Source organism: Nomascus leucogenys, chromosome 1a (assembly GCF_006542625.1).
Source record: "Nomascus leucogenys isolate Asia chromosome 1a, Asia_NLE_v1, whole genome shotgun sequence".
Classification (NCBI taxonomy): Eukaryota; Metazoa; Chordata; class Mammalia; order Primates; family Hylobatidae; genus Nomascus; species Nomascus leucogenys.
Window position 1 is genome coordinate 72,246,732 of NC_044381.1, and position 22,339 is coordinate 72,269,070.

General features: G+C 41.1%; 1 protein-coding gene across 1 annotated transcript in view; it reads right to left on the reverse strand.

The window, feature by feature from the left end:
* ATG14 (autophagy related 14) overlaps window positions 1–22,339 on the reverse strand; it is a 47,558-nt gene that overhangs the window by 15,411 nt on the left and 9,808 nt on the right. The window contains exons 2-7 of the mRNA XM_003267724.3: window positions 16,828–16,890; window positions 15,394–15,436; window positions 10,365–10,446; window positions 5,326–5,563; window positions 1,457–1,686; window positions 87–204 (exon numbers count right to left, since the gene is read on the reverse strand). Of these exons, the coding sequence (XP_003267772.1) occupies window positions 87–204; window positions 1,457–1,686; window positions 5,326–5,563; window positions 10,365–10,446; window positions 15,394–15,436; window positions 16,828–16,890 (774 nt within the window). The remainder of the gene's footprint in view (window positions 1–86; window positions 205–1,456; window positions 1,687–5,325; window positions 5,564–10,364; window positions 10,447–15,393; window positions 15,437–16,827; window positions 16,891–22,339) is intronic.

The window sequence follows — 22,339 nt, forward strand, 5'->3', positions numbered from 1 at the left end:
TTTTTGGTTTATTGGAATAAATAAGGACAAAACAGAAACTTGAAAGAGCCATGATAAAGATGACATTACCACCTTCAATTACTTACCTGTTGCAGAGCTTTTTGGGAAGATTTACATCAAGTATATGAGACAGAATGTTGACCAGCTGAGTTGCATAGCACAGCGCAGCACTGATGGTGTAGGCAGGGTTACTCTGCTCCATGTCTGCAGTAAGAAAACCACCACCATGTACAAAACCTTAATTCCAACAAAACTACTAATGATCCACGAGTTTATCATTTATAATTTTATCATGATAGCACTGTTACGTTTTAGTGCTTACTTAATAGACGCTCCATGACCAGACATAAATGGTGCATTATTTGTATATATATATATATTTTTTTTTTTTTTGCTGAGAACAATGTAACAGAGCAAATGGGCCTAAATAGACCCAACATAAATGAAATTAAAGTCTGACCTGCATGAACCTGATAACGTAATATCAAAACAATGAATGCCCAACTTGAATGTCACCTCCCCAGAGAGGCCTCTCCTGACAACCCTACGGAAGAGTCATCCCTTCCTCTGTACCCCATCCTGCCCCAGGATGCTCCCCTAGTTCCTTCCACGGCACCCACTCAATTTACAGCATCTTGATCATTTACTTGCTTCCTACCTTTCTCCCCTGAGAAGGGCAAAGGGCCACATCTGTCTTGGTCACCTTTGTATCTCCAGCACCCAGCAGTGTGCATGACACAAAGCATGAGCTCACTAAATATTTACTGAGTGACTAAATGAACAGTCTTTCTCCACCAAAGAGAAACTGCAGGGGTTTTAAAGGGTTTTTCCATTGGGGCCTTTCAATCTCCATTTAGGACTACTAAAACACATTACAAAGTTATACACTATAAATATGGGTCTCAACAGGTTAAATATACTTCTTTAAATAATGTCCTCATATAAACAAGGCAATATTAACCCCCAAAAGGTGAGACATCTAAAAAATGTTTTCAGTCCATCAAGTGATAAATGAATAAACAAAATGTGGCTTATCCATACGATGGAATATTACTCAACCATAAAAACGAATGAAACACTAATATATGCTATCATGTGGATGAATCTTGAAAACATTATGCTAAGTGAAAGAAGTCTGACACAAAAAGCTATATATTCTGTGATTCCATTTATATAAGTTGCCCAGAACAGGCAAATCTATAGACACAGAAAGCAATGTGTGGTTGCCAGGAGCTGAGGGGAAGGGAGAGTGGGGGAACGTGACACTTTCATGCCATGGGGTTTCTGTCTGTGGTGATCAAAATGTTTTGAAATGACATGGAGGTGATGGGAGCACAATGCTGTGAATGTACTAAATGCCCCTGAATTGTTCACTTGAAAGTTGTTCATTTTGTTATGTCAATTTTACCTATAACTCTCTCTATATATAGATTTCAAAGGATATGCTGCTTCTCACCGGGCCCCTGGGTTGTTTTCTTCTCCTCCACCCAGCTGTAGTAGGCAGAGTAGTCCCCATTGTTAGGAAGGCTAATCCAAGGCCCTGTAATGCTAATGCTGGTGTCTCCGTTGTGATCGTCACAGACCCATCGTCCTGAGAGGTAAGTTGTCCTCCGGGCTTCAGCAAGCTTGCTCACAGTGCTGGAGGTCATGGCATTGTCACTCTCTGAAGACACATCTGCGGGGTCTCTACAAGTAGGAAGACACATACGGATTTCAAGAGAGAGGGTTTTTAAGGGCATGCAATATACCTGCAAGACATGCTAGAACATCGAAAAGCTGCCTATGAGCACAGGAATTTTACATTAAATTTTTATTTTTTATTTTAGAGACGGGTGTCACTCTGTTGCCCAACATGAAGTGCAGTGACAGATGTGATCATAGCTCACTGAGGCCTTGACTCCTAGACTCCAGAAATCCTCCTGCCTCAGCCTCCTAAGTAGCTGGGACTACAGGTACCTACCACTACACCTGGTTAACTTAAAAAAATTTTTTTTGTAAAGATGGGGTCTCACTTTGTTGCCCAGGCTGGTGTTGAACTCCTGGCCTCAAGCAATCCTCTGGAAGTGCTGACATTATAATCATGAGCTACCATGACCAGCCAAAGTGCGAATATTTCAGTTGTGAGCTATCATGCCTGGCCATGAATTTAACTGAAATATACATAGATAAGAGCTTGCTATCGGAAAGGAAGATCAAACCAGCTGTGGCACAGAAGCCCACACAATGTGAGGAAGACGGAACCATGAGGTAGGGCTGAACATATAAGGTTTTCAAACTACTTGGTCTCAACACCTCTCTACATGTTTAAAACACTTTGGAATCCGAAAGAACTTTTGTTTATATGGGTTAGATTACTGATACTGAATTAGAAATACTGAGAAAAATATAAATAACTCATTCAAAAATACCAATAAACCTATTATACATTTTTATGAAAAAAATCTTTCAAAACAAAAAATTAGTAAAGAGTGACACTGTTTTACATTTTTTAAACTCTCTTTAATACTCAAAGTCTTTCTGTTGTTCTTCAAGTAAAAATGGCGTCCCACAAAAAGAGCAGCTAGTTCAGCATGCAGCTCAGTCTCTCAAGTGCTTTTCCTTGAGCCAGCAATGGTACTTCAGTGTGCAGCACGAGGGCCTTACGCATGCTTCCTATGCCATCACATGCCACAGCCAGCCCTGTATTCACAGGTTCCATGTCTTGAACTAACCGAGGACTGAAAATATTCGGGAAAAAAAAAAAAAGAAAATAAACAACAGGGCTAGGTGCAGTGACTCATGCCTGTAATCCCAGCACTTTGGGAGGCTGAGGCAGGCAGATGACTTGAGGTCAGGAATTCGAGATCAGCCTGGCCAACATGGTGAAACCCCATCGCTACTAAAAATACAAAAATAAGCGGGGCGTGGTGGTGGGTGCCTGTAATCCCAGCTACTCGGGAGGCTAAGGCAGGAGAATTGCTTGAACCTGGGAGGCAGAAGTTGCAGTGAGCCGAGATCATGCCACTACACTCCAGCCTGGGTGACAGAGCGAGACTCCATCTCAAAAAAAACAAAAACAACAACAACAACAACTACAAAAAACCAAGAACAAAAAAAAATAACAACAAGCCCGCCATGATGGCTTATGCCTGTAATTCCAGCACTTTGGAAGGTCAAGGCAGGTGGACTGCTTGAGCCCATGAATGGTGCTATGATCACACCATTGCACTCCTCTGAAAGTGCAATGAGACTCCCTCTCAAATCAAAGAACAAAAAAAACCCACCATGAGAAGTCACAACAGGTACAAATGCAGTGAGGGGGAAGAACATGGTGTGCTTGGGGAACAGAGATGCTCAGTGTGGCTGGTGTGTGGGATGCACAAGGGAAGTGCCAGGAGATGGTACTGGGAAAGCAGGTAGGAAGCAGGCAGTCTGGAAAGGGCCTTCTGTGCTGCACCAAATTTAGATTCTGTCCTCTTGGCCAGTGGTTCTTCATATCTTTCCTTCTGCCACAACATACGTGTAAGATAGCTGCTACCGCCTGATAAGACCGTGGCCAGTTCTGAGCTGTACTGCTACGTCTCCCTTCTCCCACAAGAAGTTGAGAGAAATACAAACAAGAAACCTTATTAGAAGGGTAACTTTAAAACCACCAGCATCTTTTAAAAAAATTAATGGCATATAACATACACTAAATAAAAGATTAAAACAGCACAGAAATAGTTTTTCTTCACGTTTTCTCTTCGTGTGTGTATTTTCTTTTTGAAAAAAGTCAGCCTTACAGAAAAGTTGCAAGAATTTTAAAGTTTCCCTGTATACACTTCACTCAACTTCCCCAAAGTATCAATTCAGGAAAATATTATACAATAATCACCACCAGATAATTAGCACTGCTACAACACTATTAACTAATTTACAGACCTTATTCAACTCTAACTGTCCTGCTAATATCTCTTTTGGGGTTCAGGACTCAAGATCACACATTGCACTCAGCTGTCAGTCTCCTAAAAACTTTCTATTTTGCTCTATTTTGAATCTGCCTTTTTATTTTTCTATTTGCCAACTCTTACCAATGACAAAATACTTAGAGTCAAGAGAGCAGCTTCTCAAGCTGGAAGTAGCAATCAGTCTTTTTGGTTTTTAGGAAGCCAACTCTGGCAACAGACTAAAGGACAGACTGAAGAGAACAGTTATGAAACTAGCAATAGTCCAGTGAGTGTCAGTTTCCAGGAAAAGATGCTGGAGAGTGACAGCAGCCAGAAGAGACAGGAAAATCCTCAATTAGAGCAGCCTGGTGGCTTGTGGGAATAAATGGAAGCCTTCGGTAGTAGTTTCCAAATCTGCTGATCAGCAGCAGCATCAGGGAAGTTTAAAGATATAGAAGTATTATAAGATGGACTGGGAGGTTGGAGGGGTGCCCTCTGGAACCTCTATTTCTCAGATGAACAGCCAGATGGGGGAACCACTGTCCTGTCCATCCCACCAGGGGTTATCCATGCACTACCGCCTAAGACTAAAGTCACAGTATTCAGTGCTCGGTAACAGTTAACACAATAAGCAGCAGTCACCAGGAAAAGGCTAAGTCAACATGTAGTGCCCACCATCTAAGAGACCCCAAGCTCTAGAAATTTTCTTAGGTATTTGTCATGATTTCTCTGTGAAAAAGGCATTTTTAAATCCCCATTTATCAGACAAGGAAATCAAGATTTTGAGGTCCAAGAACATGCCTCACAACACACAACTAATAAATGGCCCAATACCGCCCATCAGATGGTTCTCTGTTTTTGTTTGTTTTTTTGAGACAGAGTCTCGCTCTGTCACCCAGGCTGGAGTGCAGTGACACAATCTTGGCTCATTGCGGCCTCGGCCTCCCGGGTTCAAGCAATTCTCCTGCCTCAGCCACCTGAGTAGCTGGGACTACAGGCACGCGCCACCACGCCTGGCTAATTTTTGTATTTTTAGTAGAGACAGGGTTTTGCCATGTTGGCCAGGTTGGTCTCAAACTCCTGACCTCAGGTGATTCGCCTGCCTCGGTCTCCCAAAGTGCTGGGATTACAGGCATGAGCCACCACTCCCAGCCATCAGATGGTTCTTAATCAGGAGTGTGAGTCAGCACCTCATCTAGAAGCTCCAGGACAGTACACAAGCCTGGGCCCCACCCCTCACCTGGCTGCCTCCCCAGCTTTGTGCGGTGCGTACTGTTTGTTGAAACAGATAAGACTTATGTTCCATCACCAGGAAAACCAATGACCCTAGAATAAGGCCCAATAAATGAGGTAATGACATACTTTAAAAAGTATCTGGAACTTGATCTATTCCTGGAGTCAAAAGGCTTGCTTAATGTACCTCACACCAGTCTTTACTTCCTCGATTGGAAAAATGACAGAGGTGAGCTCTAATATATGGGATCGTCGAAGATTTGCCAGACGCTCATAATGACTTCTTAAGTCAATGGTCTTTTTTTCTACCAGGTCACCAAGTTTGCGATTATGCCTCTGAATCTTCTCCTTTTTCTCTTGGTGCCGTTGTGCTCGACTGTAAAGCTTCTGATTCTTTTCCTTGGTTTTGAGAAGGCCTTCAGAATCTAAAATAAATAAATCACACCCAACAATTATCTCTGCAAACAGTTCCTGTGTACTGCAGAGCTCCACCCCACAAACACGCATGTTTTCCCTTGCAATCTAAACTGAAAGCAAAACCTGAATAATATAATGTTCACTAAGTGGAAAATTTGAGAGTTTAGGTCAAGTAGATATTACACATAAAGCAAAGAGAACCATGATTAAAATGACTCTGGATCTCTATTTGTAATCACTAGTAAAAGGAGTCACTCAATGACTATCGAGTTTAAGTTTAGCACAGGAAGGACCTGATTCTCCTACAGTGTGCACCAAAGAATAGTCACATTGGGCAGAAAAGAGATCTAATTCGAGTTTGAAAAACTTACTGGCTATCTGATTTCCCTAGAAACTTCTTAGGTGTGCCTTGGGCTATAATCAGAGAACCCAGGGATAATCTCACAGCAGGTGGTCATCCAGTAGAGGAGAAGGGCAACAGAAACAGCCCAAGAGCTCTGAAAAGTCACAGTGGAGTGTGGCAGCAACCAGCAGGGTGGGTGGGAACACATCTGGTGAGGTATCTAGACACACATGCCCAGCATTTTAAGTGCTGCAAGGGAAACAAAAGCCTGGCCACACAACCACGAGGAGACATACACTCGTCCTGTCAGATTTAGGTCCTTTTTGTGGAGTCTTTTCGAGTTCTGGATCCTACACCTGCTAGGGCTGTTGGGCTGTAGCTAAACTTCACTTGAATGACAAAAACAAGCTGTAAACTCTCAGACAGATATCTAGGAGTTGCTTAGTCAACTTAAACCCAAGTTCAAAACCAAGTTCATTATTTTTCCAGGAAAATCTTCTCCAGTTTCCCTACTTCAAGATTATTTTTGACGTGTCCACTGCCTAATCAACCCCTTGATGGTCAATTCCATTCCCAGTCCAAGTCTTTCTATCTAGGCCTTTCTTTTCATTCCTACTATCACAATCCTAGTTAACGCTCACCAACACTCTGCCTATCTCCAACACGGCTCGACTCCACGCCTTCATGCCCTCTTTCACTTGCTCAATCTTTACAAATTATAGTCAATGCTCAGTGGTTCTCCACTGCCCATCAAATACAGAGCAAACTCCTCAGCCTCAAGGCCTCCTCCAAATTGGTACATATCCCACAGTTACCCTCTGCACACTCTTCGCTCTAGCTGTACTCAATTGCAACATATTTCAAATCCTTTCTGCAAGATGGAACCACTTGAATGTATGGATGGATGAATGCTGAATCAGTTATCACTCCCTAACACTCAGGCTATCTATTTGCTCCTGTTTTCTAAATGTTTGAATTTTACTCATTCAGGGAGGCCCCCATCCATAAACACTCCCCAGACCTTTTGCTCTTTGGAACCCTGTGGTAATGTGTTCGGATTCTTCTGATGGTGCATAGCTCTTGGTTCCCCATATGAGGTCCTACTGAAGCCTTGCTGTCTCCTAACTAGGGTATAAAACGCACCTGATAAATGTCTGTGGGTCCAAACCACCCTCCCACCCTCTTTCACTGAGCACCACTGAACTTAGGTATTTGGTTGCATGCATTAGATTTCTGACAGTTTTTTTATTTGTTTTGAGACGGAGCTTCGCTCTTGTTGCCCAAGCTGGAGTGCAGTGGCGCCATCTTGGCTCACTGCAACCTCCGCCTCCTGGGTTCAAGTGATTCTCCTGACCCAGCATCCCAAGTAGCTAGGATTACAGGCACACACCACCACACCCAGCTAATTTCTGTATTTTTAGTAGAGATGGAGTTTGACCATGGCTGATCTCGAACTCCTGACCTCAATGTGATCCGCCCACCTCAGCCTCCCAAAGTGCTGGGATTATAGGCGTGAGCCACTGCACATGGCCGATTTCTTACAGTTTTGAAACAATCAGCCAGGTGTGGTGATGGGTGCTTGTAATCCCAGCTACTTGGGAGGCTGAGGCAGGAGAATTGCTTGAATCAGGAAGGTGAAGGTTGCAGTCAGCCGAGATCGTGCCATTGCACTCCAGCCTGGCAACAGAGCGAGACTCCATCTCAAAACCAACAACAACATCTCTTTGTCATCCTGCTTAATGTGAACGTCCTAAAGGTTCAGTCTCTTGGTTCCATCACATGCTAACTTATTTTCATTATCCTTACCAAGCTCTTTACAAGTGCTGAAATGAATCTATCCAGCCATGATCCTGAGTCATACAGCGGTCAGATTTTTGGGGGAGGATCCATTTCAAATTTATTATCAGGACCACTTGCAGGTGGCAGGAAATCATCAGTCACCTCATCTGCACCCAGTGCAGACTCAGCAGGCAGTCATCCTCTCTCCCTACCATCTCCCCACAAACATCAAAATGTTTGGTGCTGTATCTGTAATCTACTCTTGCTTCTTTAGATAAGTAACTCTGACTATAGCACAGATCAACTCAACACTACAATTGCATATAACCTAACTTCCCTATCTATGCCCTATATCTGTATTATACCATATAATGTATATCATGAAACCTTAAGTCAAAAGATTCTAGAGAAATAATTCATCAGTCTCTACAATTTATAATTTGTGCCCTTTCGTGACTACATGTCGTAATTGAACAACAACAAGCTCTTAAGCATGAGTCCAAGCATAGTTTCTGGAATCCATTAACACCTTTAAAATTGTTTGCAAATTTTCTAAGTCTGGTCTAGAGGGTGGGAAGGAGACATGTACATTCTAAAAGAGCAGCAGTTCCCAACCCTGGCAAGTCATCAGAACCACCTGGAGTAGTGCTATTCAAAGTGCGGTGTCTAGATCTGGGCCCATCTGTAAACTGTTACCAGTCATGAGGAGAGGAGGACAGAAATACAGAGTAAGCACGTGGAAGCTTTTTTCAACACGGCAGTTTGACATTGCCATAACATTCAAGCATGTGATCATTTTCCTAAGTCCAGGATAGATCCTAGGGTTCTCTCTAGATTTTAAAAGGGTCACCAGGTGAGTGATGATTTGCTAGGGATGAAAACCACTGTTATAGGGTCCACTCCTTTAGATCTATGGCTAATTCCTTGTGGTGGTTCTTTTTGTTTTTGGGAGTTAGGAATGTGTTAAAAAGAGCTGATCAGCGCTCTTAACATGCTCATCAGAGAAACACGCATGCTCAGTAAATTCAGCAATTTTCAGGAGGTTCACAGATGCCCGGTGGCAAAGCCCTGAATATCATGGTAAGATAGGGAGAGCGTGAACTAATGTTAAGGAATGGGTTTTGATGTTGCTACTGAACCAGAGCCTTTGGAGAATGCATGCAAGACTGGGTGGAAAGTAGGTTCTATATAGTTCTGGGCACTGTTCACTGTGCTGCCCTAATTCTCTAGTTTAGTAATCCCGTGAAACTCCACGTGAGCACTTTATTAGGACAAATGTTTTCAACGGAAGCTTTACACCATTACATGCCACTATAAAAGACTTGCTTCTGGAAGCAATGAGTAGACAAGAAAATGTATTCACGAGGTCTGATGGTGACTCATTCTAAACTTTAAACAGTGATCTTCAGAAATTCATGGACTGCAGCTTGCTGCCAGCGCTCATTTAATGTTACATAAACATGCTCTTTGAGTCTGAAGTAAATCTGATTTTTAATGTGAAAATAAAATATAAAAACTGTTCTTGGAGTTATTTCTAAACAGAACTTGTCTCTAATCCTAATGTAACAGAAATGTATATGATGTTACATTAGGATTAGAAAAAAGAGTATTCTTGGGGCAAATGGGAAATGGGTTAAGGATGTAGGACTTCTAAGAGAATTCATTTTGACAACGACCTATGGTAAAGTGTACAAATATGATGTAAAATTAATACAGATTATGATGCGGAAACTCACTAAGGGAAAAAAAACAATATTCTGTGCTTCTGGCATGAGTCAATAATTATTACAAGTGAGTACCAAGTTAAGACTCTGAGCTTCCTGTTAGCCAGGGCAAATAGGAACATACATTCCTTAACTTTTTTTTTTGAGACAGAGTTTCGCTCTTGTTGCCTAGGCTGGAGTACAATGGCACGATCTCAGCTCACCGCAATCTCCGCCTCCCAGGTTCAAGCAAGTCTCCTGCCTCAGCCACCTGAGTAGCTGGGATTACAGGCGCCTGCCACCATGCCCGGCTAATTTTTGTATTTTTAGTAGAGACGGGGTTTCACCATGTTGGCCAGGCTGGTCTCAAGCTCCTGACCTCAGGTGATCCACCCGCCTAAGCCTCCCAAAGTGCTGGGATTACAGGCATAAGCCACCGTGCCTGGCCAACTTTTTTTCTTTTCTTTTGAGACAGAGTCTGGCTCTGTCGCCCAGGCTGGAGTGCAGTGGCGCAATCTCAGCTCACTGCAAGCTCTGCCTCCTGGGTTCACCACATTCTCCTGCCTCAGCCTCCCGAGTAGCTGGGACTACAGGAAGCCGCCACCACACCCAGCTAATTTTTTGTATTTAGTAGAGACGGTGTTTCACTGTGTTAGCCAGGATGGTCTCGATCTCCTGACCTTGTGATCCGCCTGCCTTGGTCTCCCAAAGTACTGGGATTACAGGCGTGAGCCACCACGCCCGGCCAACTTTTTTAATTGAGAAAAGAATCTGGTTATTTAAGGCTTCTATAATTCTGTATTTAATTTTTAAAAATTCCTTATACAAATGTTTTACAAGGAAAGATGAAGGCGAGTAGTAAAATTCTCCAAGTTGCCACGGCCCCACTCCTCCCTTTCTTTCTGTGTCCCTCTAGTTTATTAATCCCATGAAATTCCACATAGGTGCTTTCTAGGGCTGGAAGGAAGGATGTGAATTACTTACTTTTCTCCATTTCTTCGTTTCCTTTACATATTGTTTGTTTTAACTGCTCAATCCTCATCTTGCAGGACATTATTTTCCATCTCTGAAAAAAGCATGTAATAAATATCACAAACGTTGGTCTCTTATGATTAATATGATTATCTACCTGGGATCACTGCTTATTTTCAGATATGTCAGAAAACATAATGAAGAAAAAGACCTTATGTTACAGCTTTTGTAACTATGGAACATTACGAAAAAGAGAATGATGTTTTTTTAGTTCAATGCAGAGAAAAGAGAAATTAGGCCAGTGCCGTGGCTCATGCCTGTAATCCCAGCACTTTGGGAGGCCAAGGCGGGCGGATCATGAGGTTAGGAGATCAAGACCATCCTGGCCAACATGGTGAAACCCCGTTTCTACTAAAAAAAATACAAAAATTAGCTGGGCGTGGTGGCACGTGCCTGTAATCCCAGCTACTCGGGAGGCTGAGGCAGGAGAATCACTTGAACCAGGGAGGCGGAGGCTGCAGTGAGCCGAGATCATGCCACTGCAGTCCAGCCTGGCAACTGAGTGAGACTCCATCAAAAAAAAAAGGAAAGGGAAATTACAAGAAAGAAATTCACATAGTTTTGTATGTATCAGTAAGCAAAGAGAAAAAAGTTGGACATTCTCTAAACCCACTCTATCTATATAGCTACTAGCCACATGTGGTTACTTAAAACTCAATTTAAATCATACAAAATAAAAAATTCAGTTCCTTACTCACACCACCCTCATGTCAAATGTTTGACATCACATATGGCTAGTGGCTAACAGACTGGACAGCGCAGATACAGAACTCAAGTATCATCACGCAGAGTCCTACTGACGTGCGGCTCCAAACCTCTAGTTCTGGTTACTGAGGAGACGGTTAACATAACCAAGTCATCTCACCCAATAAGCAAATAGTACTTGCAAGTTAATAAAAATGGCAAAAAACATTATTTTTTCAGTGCATAACTCAAGTAAGATTTCCTGAAAAGCCTCAGAAAATTATATGAAACATGAAATTGCCTCTTTATATTACCAGGAGTTAGGTTCAGCACCCCCTAAAGCAGCGGTCCCCAACTTTTTTGGCACCAGGGACCAGTTTTGTGGAAGACAATTTTTCCACGGACAGGGTGGCAGATGGTTTACAGGGATGAAACTGTCCCACCTCAGATCGTCAGGCTTTAGATTCTCATAAGGAGTGCACAACCTAGATCCCTCACATGTGCAGTCCATAACAGAGTCCGCACTCCTATGGAAACTAACGCCACCACTGATCTGACAGGAGGTGGAGCTCAGGCGGTAATGCTCACTTGCCCTACTCACCTTCTGCTGTATGGCCTGGTTCCTAACAGGCCACAGCCAAGTAGGTATATGTGGCCTGGAGGTTGGGGACCGCTGCCTTAAAGTGAACAAAGGATCAATAAAAATAGGATCTATGGCCGGGTGCAGTGACTCACACCTGTAATCCTAGCCTTTGGGCAGCTGAGGCAGGCACATCACTTGAGCTCAGGAGTTCGAGGCCAGCCTGGGCAACATGGCGAAACCCCATCTCTACCAAAAATACAAAAAATTAGCCAGGTGTGGTGACATGCACCTATAGTCCCAGCTACCAGGGAGGCTGAGGTGGGAGAATCGCTTGAGCCCAGGAGGCAGAGGTTGCAGTGAGCCAAGATTGTGCCACGGCACTCCAGCCTGAGTGATAGAGCAAGGCCCCGTCTCAAAAAAAAAAAAAAAAAAAAAAAGAAGGATCTACTACTTAGTTAAAAAGAATGATTATTCTCTAATGCCTCTGTAAAAGTGAATAGTTAAAAGCTTAAAACAATGCTCAAATGTTCATGGTGTTACACTTATCTAAGTAGTCTGATGGTAACAGATAAAGAACAGATTACAGGGATGTTATGGTGAGCGAAACTCTAACATCTCGAATAGAGTCAGACATTCAAAAACAGATCCACAGGGACTGAGGGGTTCAGAAATATATCAGATATGACCTATCCTCAATTTTAAAAGGTAACAGAGTCTTTAGAAATGAATACTGAAGTCTTAGATAGAAAAACTAGAAACATTACAGAGAACTCAGGAAAATCTTCCACAGAACGTTTTGTTTACTAAAACATTCAGAGAATAAGCAAAATTCACTTCTATCACAAATTTTAATTACAATGAAATATATGACTGGGCGCAGTGGCTCACGCCTGTAATCCCAACACTTCGGGAAGCCGAGGTGGGCGGATCACGAGGTCAGGAGATTGAGACCATCCTGGCTAACACGGTGAAACCCCGTCTCTACTAAAAAAACACAAAAAAACTTAGCCAGGCGTGGTGCAGGCGCCTGTAGTCCCAGCTACTCGGGAGGCTGAGGCAGGAGAATGGCGTGAACCCACAAGGCGGAGGTTGCAGTGAGCCGAGATCGCGCCACTGCACTCCAGCCTGGGCGACAGAGTGAGACTCTGTCTCAAAAAAAAAAGAGAGAGAGAGAAAAAAAGAAATATATGAATAATGTTTACTGTTGTGAAAAAAAATTACACATTACAGAAGAAAAACAGAAAATGTGACTGTTAGCCTGACTCCTTCCCATTTCTCAGGGGTAATCCTTTAAAATTAAAGTTTAATGTGTATCTTTTCATCTTTTCAGATTTTTTTTTTTGAGTCAGGCTCTCACTCTGTTACCCAGGTTAAAGTATGGTGGTGTGATTACAGCTCACTTCAGCCTGGCCTCCTTGGCTCAAGTGATCCTCCCACCTCAAACTCCCAAGTAGCTGGGCCTACAGGTATACACTACCATGCCTGGCTAATTTTTGGGTTTTGTTTGTTTTTGCAAATATGGGGTTTTGCCATGTTTCCCAGGCTGGTTTTCAATTCCTGGGCTTGAACAATCCACCTTGGACTCCCAAAGTGCTGGGATTACAGGCATGCACCACTACACCCAGCACAGATTTTATAAGAGTATATTTATATTTAAAATACTCACATAAATGAAATCATACTTTATCCTAGTTTACATTTTTTTCCATTAATAAATACAACTTGGACATCATTCCACAGCCTGCAGACTGACCACATTCTTTTTAACAACTACACAGTATCATAATTTTTTTTTTTTTTTTGAGATGGAGTATCACTCTGTCGCCCAGGCTGTGGAGTTCAGTGGCGCGATCTCGGCTCACTGTGACCTCTGTCTCCGGGTTCAAGTGATTCTCCTGCCGCAGCCTCCTGAGTAGCTGGGATTACAGGCGTGCGCCACCACGCCCGGCTAATTTTTCTATTTTTAGTGGAGACAGAGTTTCACCATGTTGGTCAGGCTGGTCTCGAACTCCTGACCTTGTGATCCGCCTGCCTCAGCCTCCCAAAGTGCTGGGGTTACGGGAGTGAACCACCACGCCTGGCCCTTTTTTTCTTTCATAATTGAGATTTCATTGGTTGTGCTGAAGATCAGTACACAGACATTTCAATTTGTACCCAATTCTTAATATACATACCCAAAATCTAAAAGCCATGTATTTTAATTCTTTTTTAAAGTTATTCCAGTGACTTTCCAGCTTAAAATCTGGAAGCAAATTTTCCTTATGAGGTCATCAAGTACCAGTGTCTTCACACATTGATAAGCTGTTACGTATGTCCCACCAATTCACAACTGAATAGCATGTACACTACATATTCAAATTTTCAATCTTTCACAGCACAGTATCAAAGTTATTAGGAAAACAGGACTACCACGACCAAAGAGCTCACAGAGTGCACGAAATTCTGACAGGGAGAGCCATCATCAAGGAGCGGTTTTCTTTAGGAAACAGTTCTACTAAAAAACAACACGGGAACAGAAGTAATTAAAAATGTTCAATACATTAAATGCAGGACTGTGACTCCATAGTGCCATTTAGTATGCCTGGTATTATAGGATATAAAAACTAACCCCCCAACTACGGAATGCTAAGTTGACACCCAAGACAGTCAAAGCCTCCCATCACTCAATATCTCACACTGTCTTCTGGTTGTACCAAAATGTAAACAACCAGAGAATGATTTCACCTCCTAAAAAAAAAGCACTGACACTTCAAAGGGGCTCTCCTCAGTTTTAGTTTCTCGTTTTCTGCAGGTAAATCTTCAGTTTCTTGGTTAGCCACTTCTGACTTTTCCCCCTTTGCTCCCTTTGTCCCTTTTGTTTGCACTTTTTTGTCTGAAGATTTATCCTTTCCTGCTGCTTTCTCAGCTTCGTTTCCACTTTTGTAGGAGCATGTTCAGCTGATAACCGTGCCGATCTCCTCTTGGGCTCTTCCTTTGTGGCCCCTTCAGGGGAGCTGACCTTCCTCTTGGGCATCCCGGCTGCAGGGAAGGCGCGTGCCGAGTGCCTGCGAGGCGTAGCGCATCTAGAGCCTCAGCAAAGCTGGGCTGCCTGGCCGCTGCCACGCCTCTCCCAAACTCTTTGTTAAATTTTTTTTTTTTTTTTTTTTTTTTGAGGGAGTCTCACTTTATTGCCCAGGCTGGAGTGCTGTGTCGCAATCTTGGTTCACTATAGCCTCTGCCTCCCGGGTTCAAGTGATTCTCCTGCCTCAGCCTCCCAAGTAGCTGGGATTACAGGCATGAGCCCTTGCACCTGGCCAGAAGTTTTAAACTGTTATATAATGTCAAAATGCTTTCCTCTATGGTTTATAAAGGTTCTCCCCACTCCAAGATTATGTAAATAGCCACCCATATTTTCTTTGACACATTTAATCATTAATCCATTTGGAGTGTGTATGATAAATAATTTTTGCACAAAAGAGTAATAGCCCATTGTTTTTGTTTTTCTATGTCAACACCTCAGGTTTCATAATTATCCTTTACAATGGCTCCATAATTAATAGCCGATACCCATTTTTGGTATCTAGATGAAATATTTGAGAAGGCCACGCTACAAGTGGATTAAGTAGAGGACTGCTAAATAGGATTTTTAAAATTTTTAATTAAAAATAATTTTATAAGCTCTACCAACTTAAAAACATGTAGCCTCAAGTAAAAAGAACATGTATTACAACTTACCAACTGATCTGTTATCCATTTTCCTTCCATAGCTTTTAACACTCTGTAAGGAAAAGAGACAGAAAATAAGCTCTTAAAAATAATAAAGTTCTGTGAAGTTCAAAAATGTAAAATCAAACACTTTTAAAATTAAGTTCTTAGAAATGGCTAGAAATATCAAAATGGGACTTAGCATTTAAAGTGTTTTCCAAATTCCCTGTTCTCTGCAATTTTTTTCATCTCCTTCCTTTTGTAGTTCTGAATATTGCTAAGAGCCTTTCTACAAATGTCCACAATAAATCTGCCTAACAGTCTTAGCCTTTGTCCTCAGTCATCATCAGTAACTGCCATCTGTCATAATTCATAGCAATAGTTACAAGAGAATTAATGATCTAATAGTCCCCAAAGAAATGATACACGCCAGTATCTCCAAATATTGGTTCTATGGAATAAAATGTTCTATGGGAAAAATAAAGTTTTTGTGTTTGAGTAAGTTAGGGAAATTGCAGAGTTAAATAAATTCAAGCAAGTTTCTCTAATACAGAATATCCTGGTAGATTTAAACTGCTCATGAATGTGTTTATCAGACCACTGCAGACTCTAGAGAAGCTCGGGTCACACTTTGGGAATCACTGGCCTGGGCATTAATTGTTTTCATCAGGAGGTGTGAGACATCCATGTTGGCATGGTTTGGGGAGGTGCCACAGAAGAGACAACCCTTTTAGAACCCTGAGAGTTGGGCAGGGTGTGCTCAGAGAAGAGGAAAAGCACTGAGGTAGAGAGAAACTGAATGAAGGCACAGAGATGCAAACCTCTAGGGTGCATCTAGGGAGCAGGTTCTATACCAGAAGGTTGTATAGGACAATTCTCAATCCTAGGGGGTCAGAGATTCATCAGGGGTGCCTGTTAATAACTCAGATTCCCACCACTCCCCCCCCAAAAAAACAAACCTCAGATTCCTAGGCCTCTCCCCAGATCTACTGAATCAGAATCTCTGAGGATAGGATTCCAAGAATCTGAATATTTAACCATTATCTCAGCTAATGAATTCTGATACAGGTAATGTACAGACCATATGTTGTAAAATACTGATATGGGCAAAAGAAGAAAGGTAAATGGAAGCAGTAATGTCCTGTGGGAGCCACCAGCACTAACTTAAGTCTACTAATCATGCTGACTGTCCTGGACCCACATATCAATTATCAGTGCCAGGGATTTGATTCATTGAGTATCCACTGTGTACCATGCACCGGATCTGAGGCCAGTATTTTCTAGAAACTTGGTAACTTCTCCTGCTTTACCTCTCCCAGATGCACTCCTTTCCCACACTTTAAGAGGTTGTATCCTAAATTCAGTTAAGTTAGCAATCCGTATATCTGCATACCACAGCAATGAATTCAACCAAATGGTGACTAGATCACCTCCACAAATTAAAAGGCAAAACAAAACACTCACTCTTTCTGAAATTCTTCTTGCTTGCTCTTAAGTCGGCTTAACCTTTCCTGCTTGTCAATAAACCTGTAACAAAAAAATTCAATGTCTTACTTAAATGTTCATTTTTTCAGTTCAATGACTAGGCAAATTCCCAAGAACCAATCATTCTGCAGTCATGTGAAAATGTCACTGTCCTGATAGTAAATACACATCTTCTCAATGGGGTGCATACAACTGCTAACCATTTGGTTCTTTTAAAACTAAGCTCAAATCCTCAACTTTAAAATTATTTCCTGTGTTTATAAAATATGTCTATAGATATCTTCCCCCCAAGTTAAATTATTTGTCAAAACAGGCACATCAGAACACTAAAGTGAATTTGAATTCAAGGAAATTGATGCTTTCACTAGAAAACAAATTTTAATTACGAATCTGGATTCAATCCTGCTCTCTCCTATAAACTGATTCCTTATAATAAATTTTTAAAAATTGTAAACTTTTTTTCACTAATTTTATTGCTAGTTATCATAGGCTAAAAAATTACTCGTAAAAGTTATCAAAAAGAAGAGGTATCACATTGCAGTTACTATTTTCTTTTTTTTCTTTTTCTTTTTTTTTTTTTTTGAGATGGAGTCTCACTCTGTCGCCCAGGCTGGGGTGCAGTGGTGCGATCTCAGCTCACCGCAAGCTCCGCCTCCTGGGCTCACGCCATTCTCCCGCCTCAGCCTCCCGAGCGGCTGGGACTACAGGCGCCCGCCACCATGCCCAGTTAATTTTGTTTTTAGTAGAGAAGGGGTTTCACTGTTAGCCAGGATAGTCTCAATCTCCTGACCTGGTGATCCGCCTGCCCCTGCCTCCCAAAGTGCTGGGCTTACAGGTGTGAGCCACCGTGCCCGGCAGCAGTTATTATTTTCTATTTGCCAGTTTCCTATCCTTATTTTCTTCTTGCTAACTTACTTGGGATTGTTTTTTGGTTTTTTTTGCAGTTTAAGGTGATAACTCAGGTCAATTTTAAACTTCTATTCCTTTTAAATATAATCACATGAAGTTTTAAATTTCCTTCTATGCACTGTTCTAGCTATATCCTAAGATTCAGTATGGCATATTTTCATTATTATTTAGTTTGAAACTTTTAATCTTCCATAAGAATCCTTCTTTGACCCATCCATTATTTAGAAGCATATTGTTTAATTTTCAGATATACAGGCTTTTCTAGGTAGCTTACTGTTACTGTTTCTAATTTAATTCATTCTGATGTAGTTACAAAATATATTGTGTGATTTCAATCTTGTAACTTGAGACTGTCTTATGGCTTTGCATACGGTGTGCCGTGGAGAAAGTTCCATGCGTACTTGAAATAACGTGTATTCTACAGCTGTTGGGCAGTGTTCTATAAATGTCTTCTAGATCTGTGCTGTTCAATGTGGTAGCCACCAGCCACATATGGCTACTGAGTGCCTAAGATGTGGCTTGCTGCTTAATAAGGGCATGGACAAAAAAAAAAAAAAATTGTATGACTAACATCATACAACTGACTGTGGAGTGAACGTGACCCACTGACCATTTTCAAGGGAACAGGGATAATGACTCATGCTGCAGTAACATGATGTGGTGTTCAAGAACAGGCTTTTGGCTATCTCCCAGCAAAAAGGAAAACAATTCAACAGGCCATAACAGACCTAAAAATATTCTGGACAAAGAAGTCTTTCTAAAATACTATTTCTGTAACCCCATGTTTGAAACATACCCCAAGATATCTACTTCTAAGAGGAAGAAATAAAATGGTCTAATCATGACCCTAACAAATTTAATAGTCACTGAAAATGCACAATATATATTAAACAGAAAAAGCAAATAGGCAATATTATATGTGACAGAATTATATACTTATAATGTGACTATTTAAATTTAAATTAATTAAAATTATATTAAAAGTTCAGTTCCTCAGTTGTACTGCCATCCACATTTCAACAGCCACATATGACTTACTGGATGGCATGCATACAGAACATTCCCATCACTGCAGAAAGTTCTACTGAATAGCACTGTAATGTCCAGTAAGGTGGCAACGGCGTGAAACAGTATTAGAAAACTCAGAAACCAATGTGGAATGTGGATGAACCCACAGATTCATCAATCAGTCTATCAGGCATTTACTAGGTACCTGCAACACAGAACAAGGCATCCTCCAGACTACTAAGAAATCTAATTATAAATTCTCCTGCAGTTGACTGTGAATTCTTGGACCTATTACTTGTTATATGCTTCTGTTTCCTTGTATCAAAAATGAGAGACTAATATAGTATTTACTTTTACATCACTGAGACAACATGGTGATTTATGTTCTGATAATGTAGAAAATAACAAACTCACAAGTTAGCAATCTCAAACCATGCAAAGGACTGACAGGGAAAATAAAATCTTGACTTCAGAGGCCATAAAAGTTCTCCTTTGAGGTCTGTTGTAAAAATGCCACTTTGCTCTAAAACAAATTGGGAAGACAGACAACTGTGTCTAGCTTAATAGTGAGCTGGTTGATTTTCTTGGACTTTGTTAAAAACACAAAAGAAACAAACTCTTACAAATATACAGATGGCAGCAGGAAAAACAAAAGATAAGTCCCAGTGTATCAAATATTGAAAAGAATGGCAAAAATAGCAATTGCTTTTGCACCAACCTAATACTTCATGAGTCACGTCCTCCTTCATGAAAGAAATAAAAAATAGGTGGTGTCAGTAAAGCTAAAGAGCAAATGATACCAAGCCACACGGGTGGGTCAGGGCTGCAACTGCTTACTCGGTCACTCATCCAGGCTCTGCAGTCTCCATCCCACCACTCACAGAAGGAGACAAAAAACTCATTCCACAAGTCTGTGCTTTCTCAATACAGCTTCCAAGAGGTGAAAAACGGAGTATCACTATATTCAAACCAAATTTAATGATACATATTATATATATAGTTTTTAAAAGTGTGTGTAGGGGGATCCATATTTCACATATTGTTTTCCAAATTGCGGCTGTCACATAAAGTATCTTTCACTGGATGGACACCATATATTTATATAAACCTCTACAGGTGAACACCATTCTTCCTTCCAAATTTTCACTATGATCAGTAACGATACAAGTGAATAGCCTAGTGCACCTTTATAGGCTTTTAAGTTTCTCTATGAGAAATTCCTACAAATAAAATAAACTGGGCCGGGTGCAGTGGCTCACGCCTGTAATTCCAGCACTTTGGGAGGCCAAGGCAGGTGGATCACCTGAGGTCAGGAGTTCGAGACCAGCCTGGCCAACATGGCGAAACTCCGTCTCTACTAAAAATACAAAAAATTAGCCGGGCGTAGTGGCGGGTGCCTGTAATCCCAGCTACTTGGGAGGCTGAGGCAGGAGAATTGCTTGAACCTGGGAGGCAGAGGTTGCAGTGAGCCGAGATCACGTCATTGCACTCCAGCCTGGGTGACAGAGTGAGACTGTCTCAAATAAATACATAAAATAAAATAAAATAAACTGCTTAGTCAAAGAATATTTACATGCAAAATTGTGGGCAATCCTCAAATTTCCTCTAAAACACTTATACAGTTTACAACCCCACCAACAGAACCTGTGTTCTCACACTCTCCCCAAACACTGGACATTTCTTTTTATTCTCTGCTAATTTGATTGGCCTCCCATCCCTCCCTCTGAGAGATGGTTCATAATTCATTTATCTGCATTTATTTCATTATTAGAAAGTTTGAACAACTTTTCATATTTTACTGGCTAGTGATTTTTCTTGTTATTTCCCTATGTCCTTCATCCAATTTTTTAGTTTTTTTTTCCTTTGAGGATTATTTAGCAGGGAAATTGGTCATTTTTCTTTCACACAAATCATTTTTTCTATTTTCATGTTACTTATGTTTCTGCTCTACGGAATTTTCTGAACCTTTATGTAGGCACACATCTTTTTTTTGTTGTTGTTTAATGACACTAGTTTTTGTGCTGTTTTCTGAAAGAAATCTGCCAGTGAACCTGTTCCATGCCTGGCTCTTACAACACTATTTCCTGTATTTTCTCTCCCAATTAAAAAATGTCTTCTATATTATTTACTAAATTATTCCATACTTATATGATTTGGGTTGTTCCCCCCTAAAAAGCATTCTCTCAAATGAACTTTGTGGTTTCATAAATTCTTCCATACTTTTATGACTTACGATTTTTTTTTCTGTTAAAAAAGGTACTCCCTTAAACTGACTTTCCAGCAGTCCCTCTGTGATACAGATTGATGGGAACAAGGAGAGAGGTGCTCACACACAGCCCCAGTGGCACCAGAGAAAGCACACAACCCAGCTCGGGCTTCAGAGGCAGCCACCCAGGAGCGCTGCCTGTCCAAGCTGAGACCTGAGGGTGAGCCAGAGTTGATCCTGTTAAGGGAAGGAAGGGCATGGAGGCAGAGAAAATTCTATGTAACTGCACCAAAGCATTTCAACATGCCAAGTGGGAAAACAATGATGGGAGTATGCTACTAATGAGGTAGTGGTTATGAATGTGAGTCTCACTTCCACTCTGTTCCCCGACTACAATCATGGGCAACTGAGTGGACCTAACCACAGGTCAGACTATTCACATAAATCTGCCCTGTATTACCAGAAAAACAACACCAAGGCATGCACTCTATTAGGGATGCAGACTATTAATTCTGTGCTAGGAATAACTAGCCTCACCGTAACACCCACAATTTACTGAGCACTTACTATGTCCCAAGCACAGCACCTTTCATAACATAACTCTCACCCCTCTACCTGCCTGTCTAGTCCTTTCCCTCATCCTAGGGCTACACATTTACTTTGTGCCTAAGGTTATGGCAATGAAAAGTCTCAAAAACACTACTAATGTATTTTAAGAAAGGCAAAAAATAGATTTCAAATAAGCAATTGAGGGCCTAAAAAAAATATTCAACCCTTTGATTCGGTTATTGCATTTCAAAGAATCTATCCTAAGAAAATAACAGAGATGAGGAAAGATTCAAGTTTGAAGGCACCAATCACAAAATCAGTCCTAACAGCAAGAAACTGGAAACTAGTGTTCACTGGGAGAAAGACTAAATGATAGTATATTGCCACAAAAGACATTAAAATATTTTTATCAGCAAAGATACAAGTATGCTTTTATTCTTTAATCATACAAGAGTATGATTTTCATAGGCAAATAAGATTTAAAAACCTGGTCCTTATCAGGATTTTTTAACCTTATGTTAGAATATTTAGGATATGAGAAAGCATAGTATAAATATATCCCACTGTCAGGAATAAAGGTTAAAAATCATTTACAGAAATTAGAAACAGGCCAGGTGTGGTGGCTCACACCTGTAATCTCAAGACTTTAGGAGTCTGAGGCAGGAAGATTATTTGAGTCAAGGAGTTCAAGACCAGCCTGGCAACATAGTAAGACTCCATCTCTACAAAAAAAAAAAAAAAAAAAAAAAATATATATATATATATATATATATACACACATATATATATATGTATATATATATATATTTAAAAATAGCT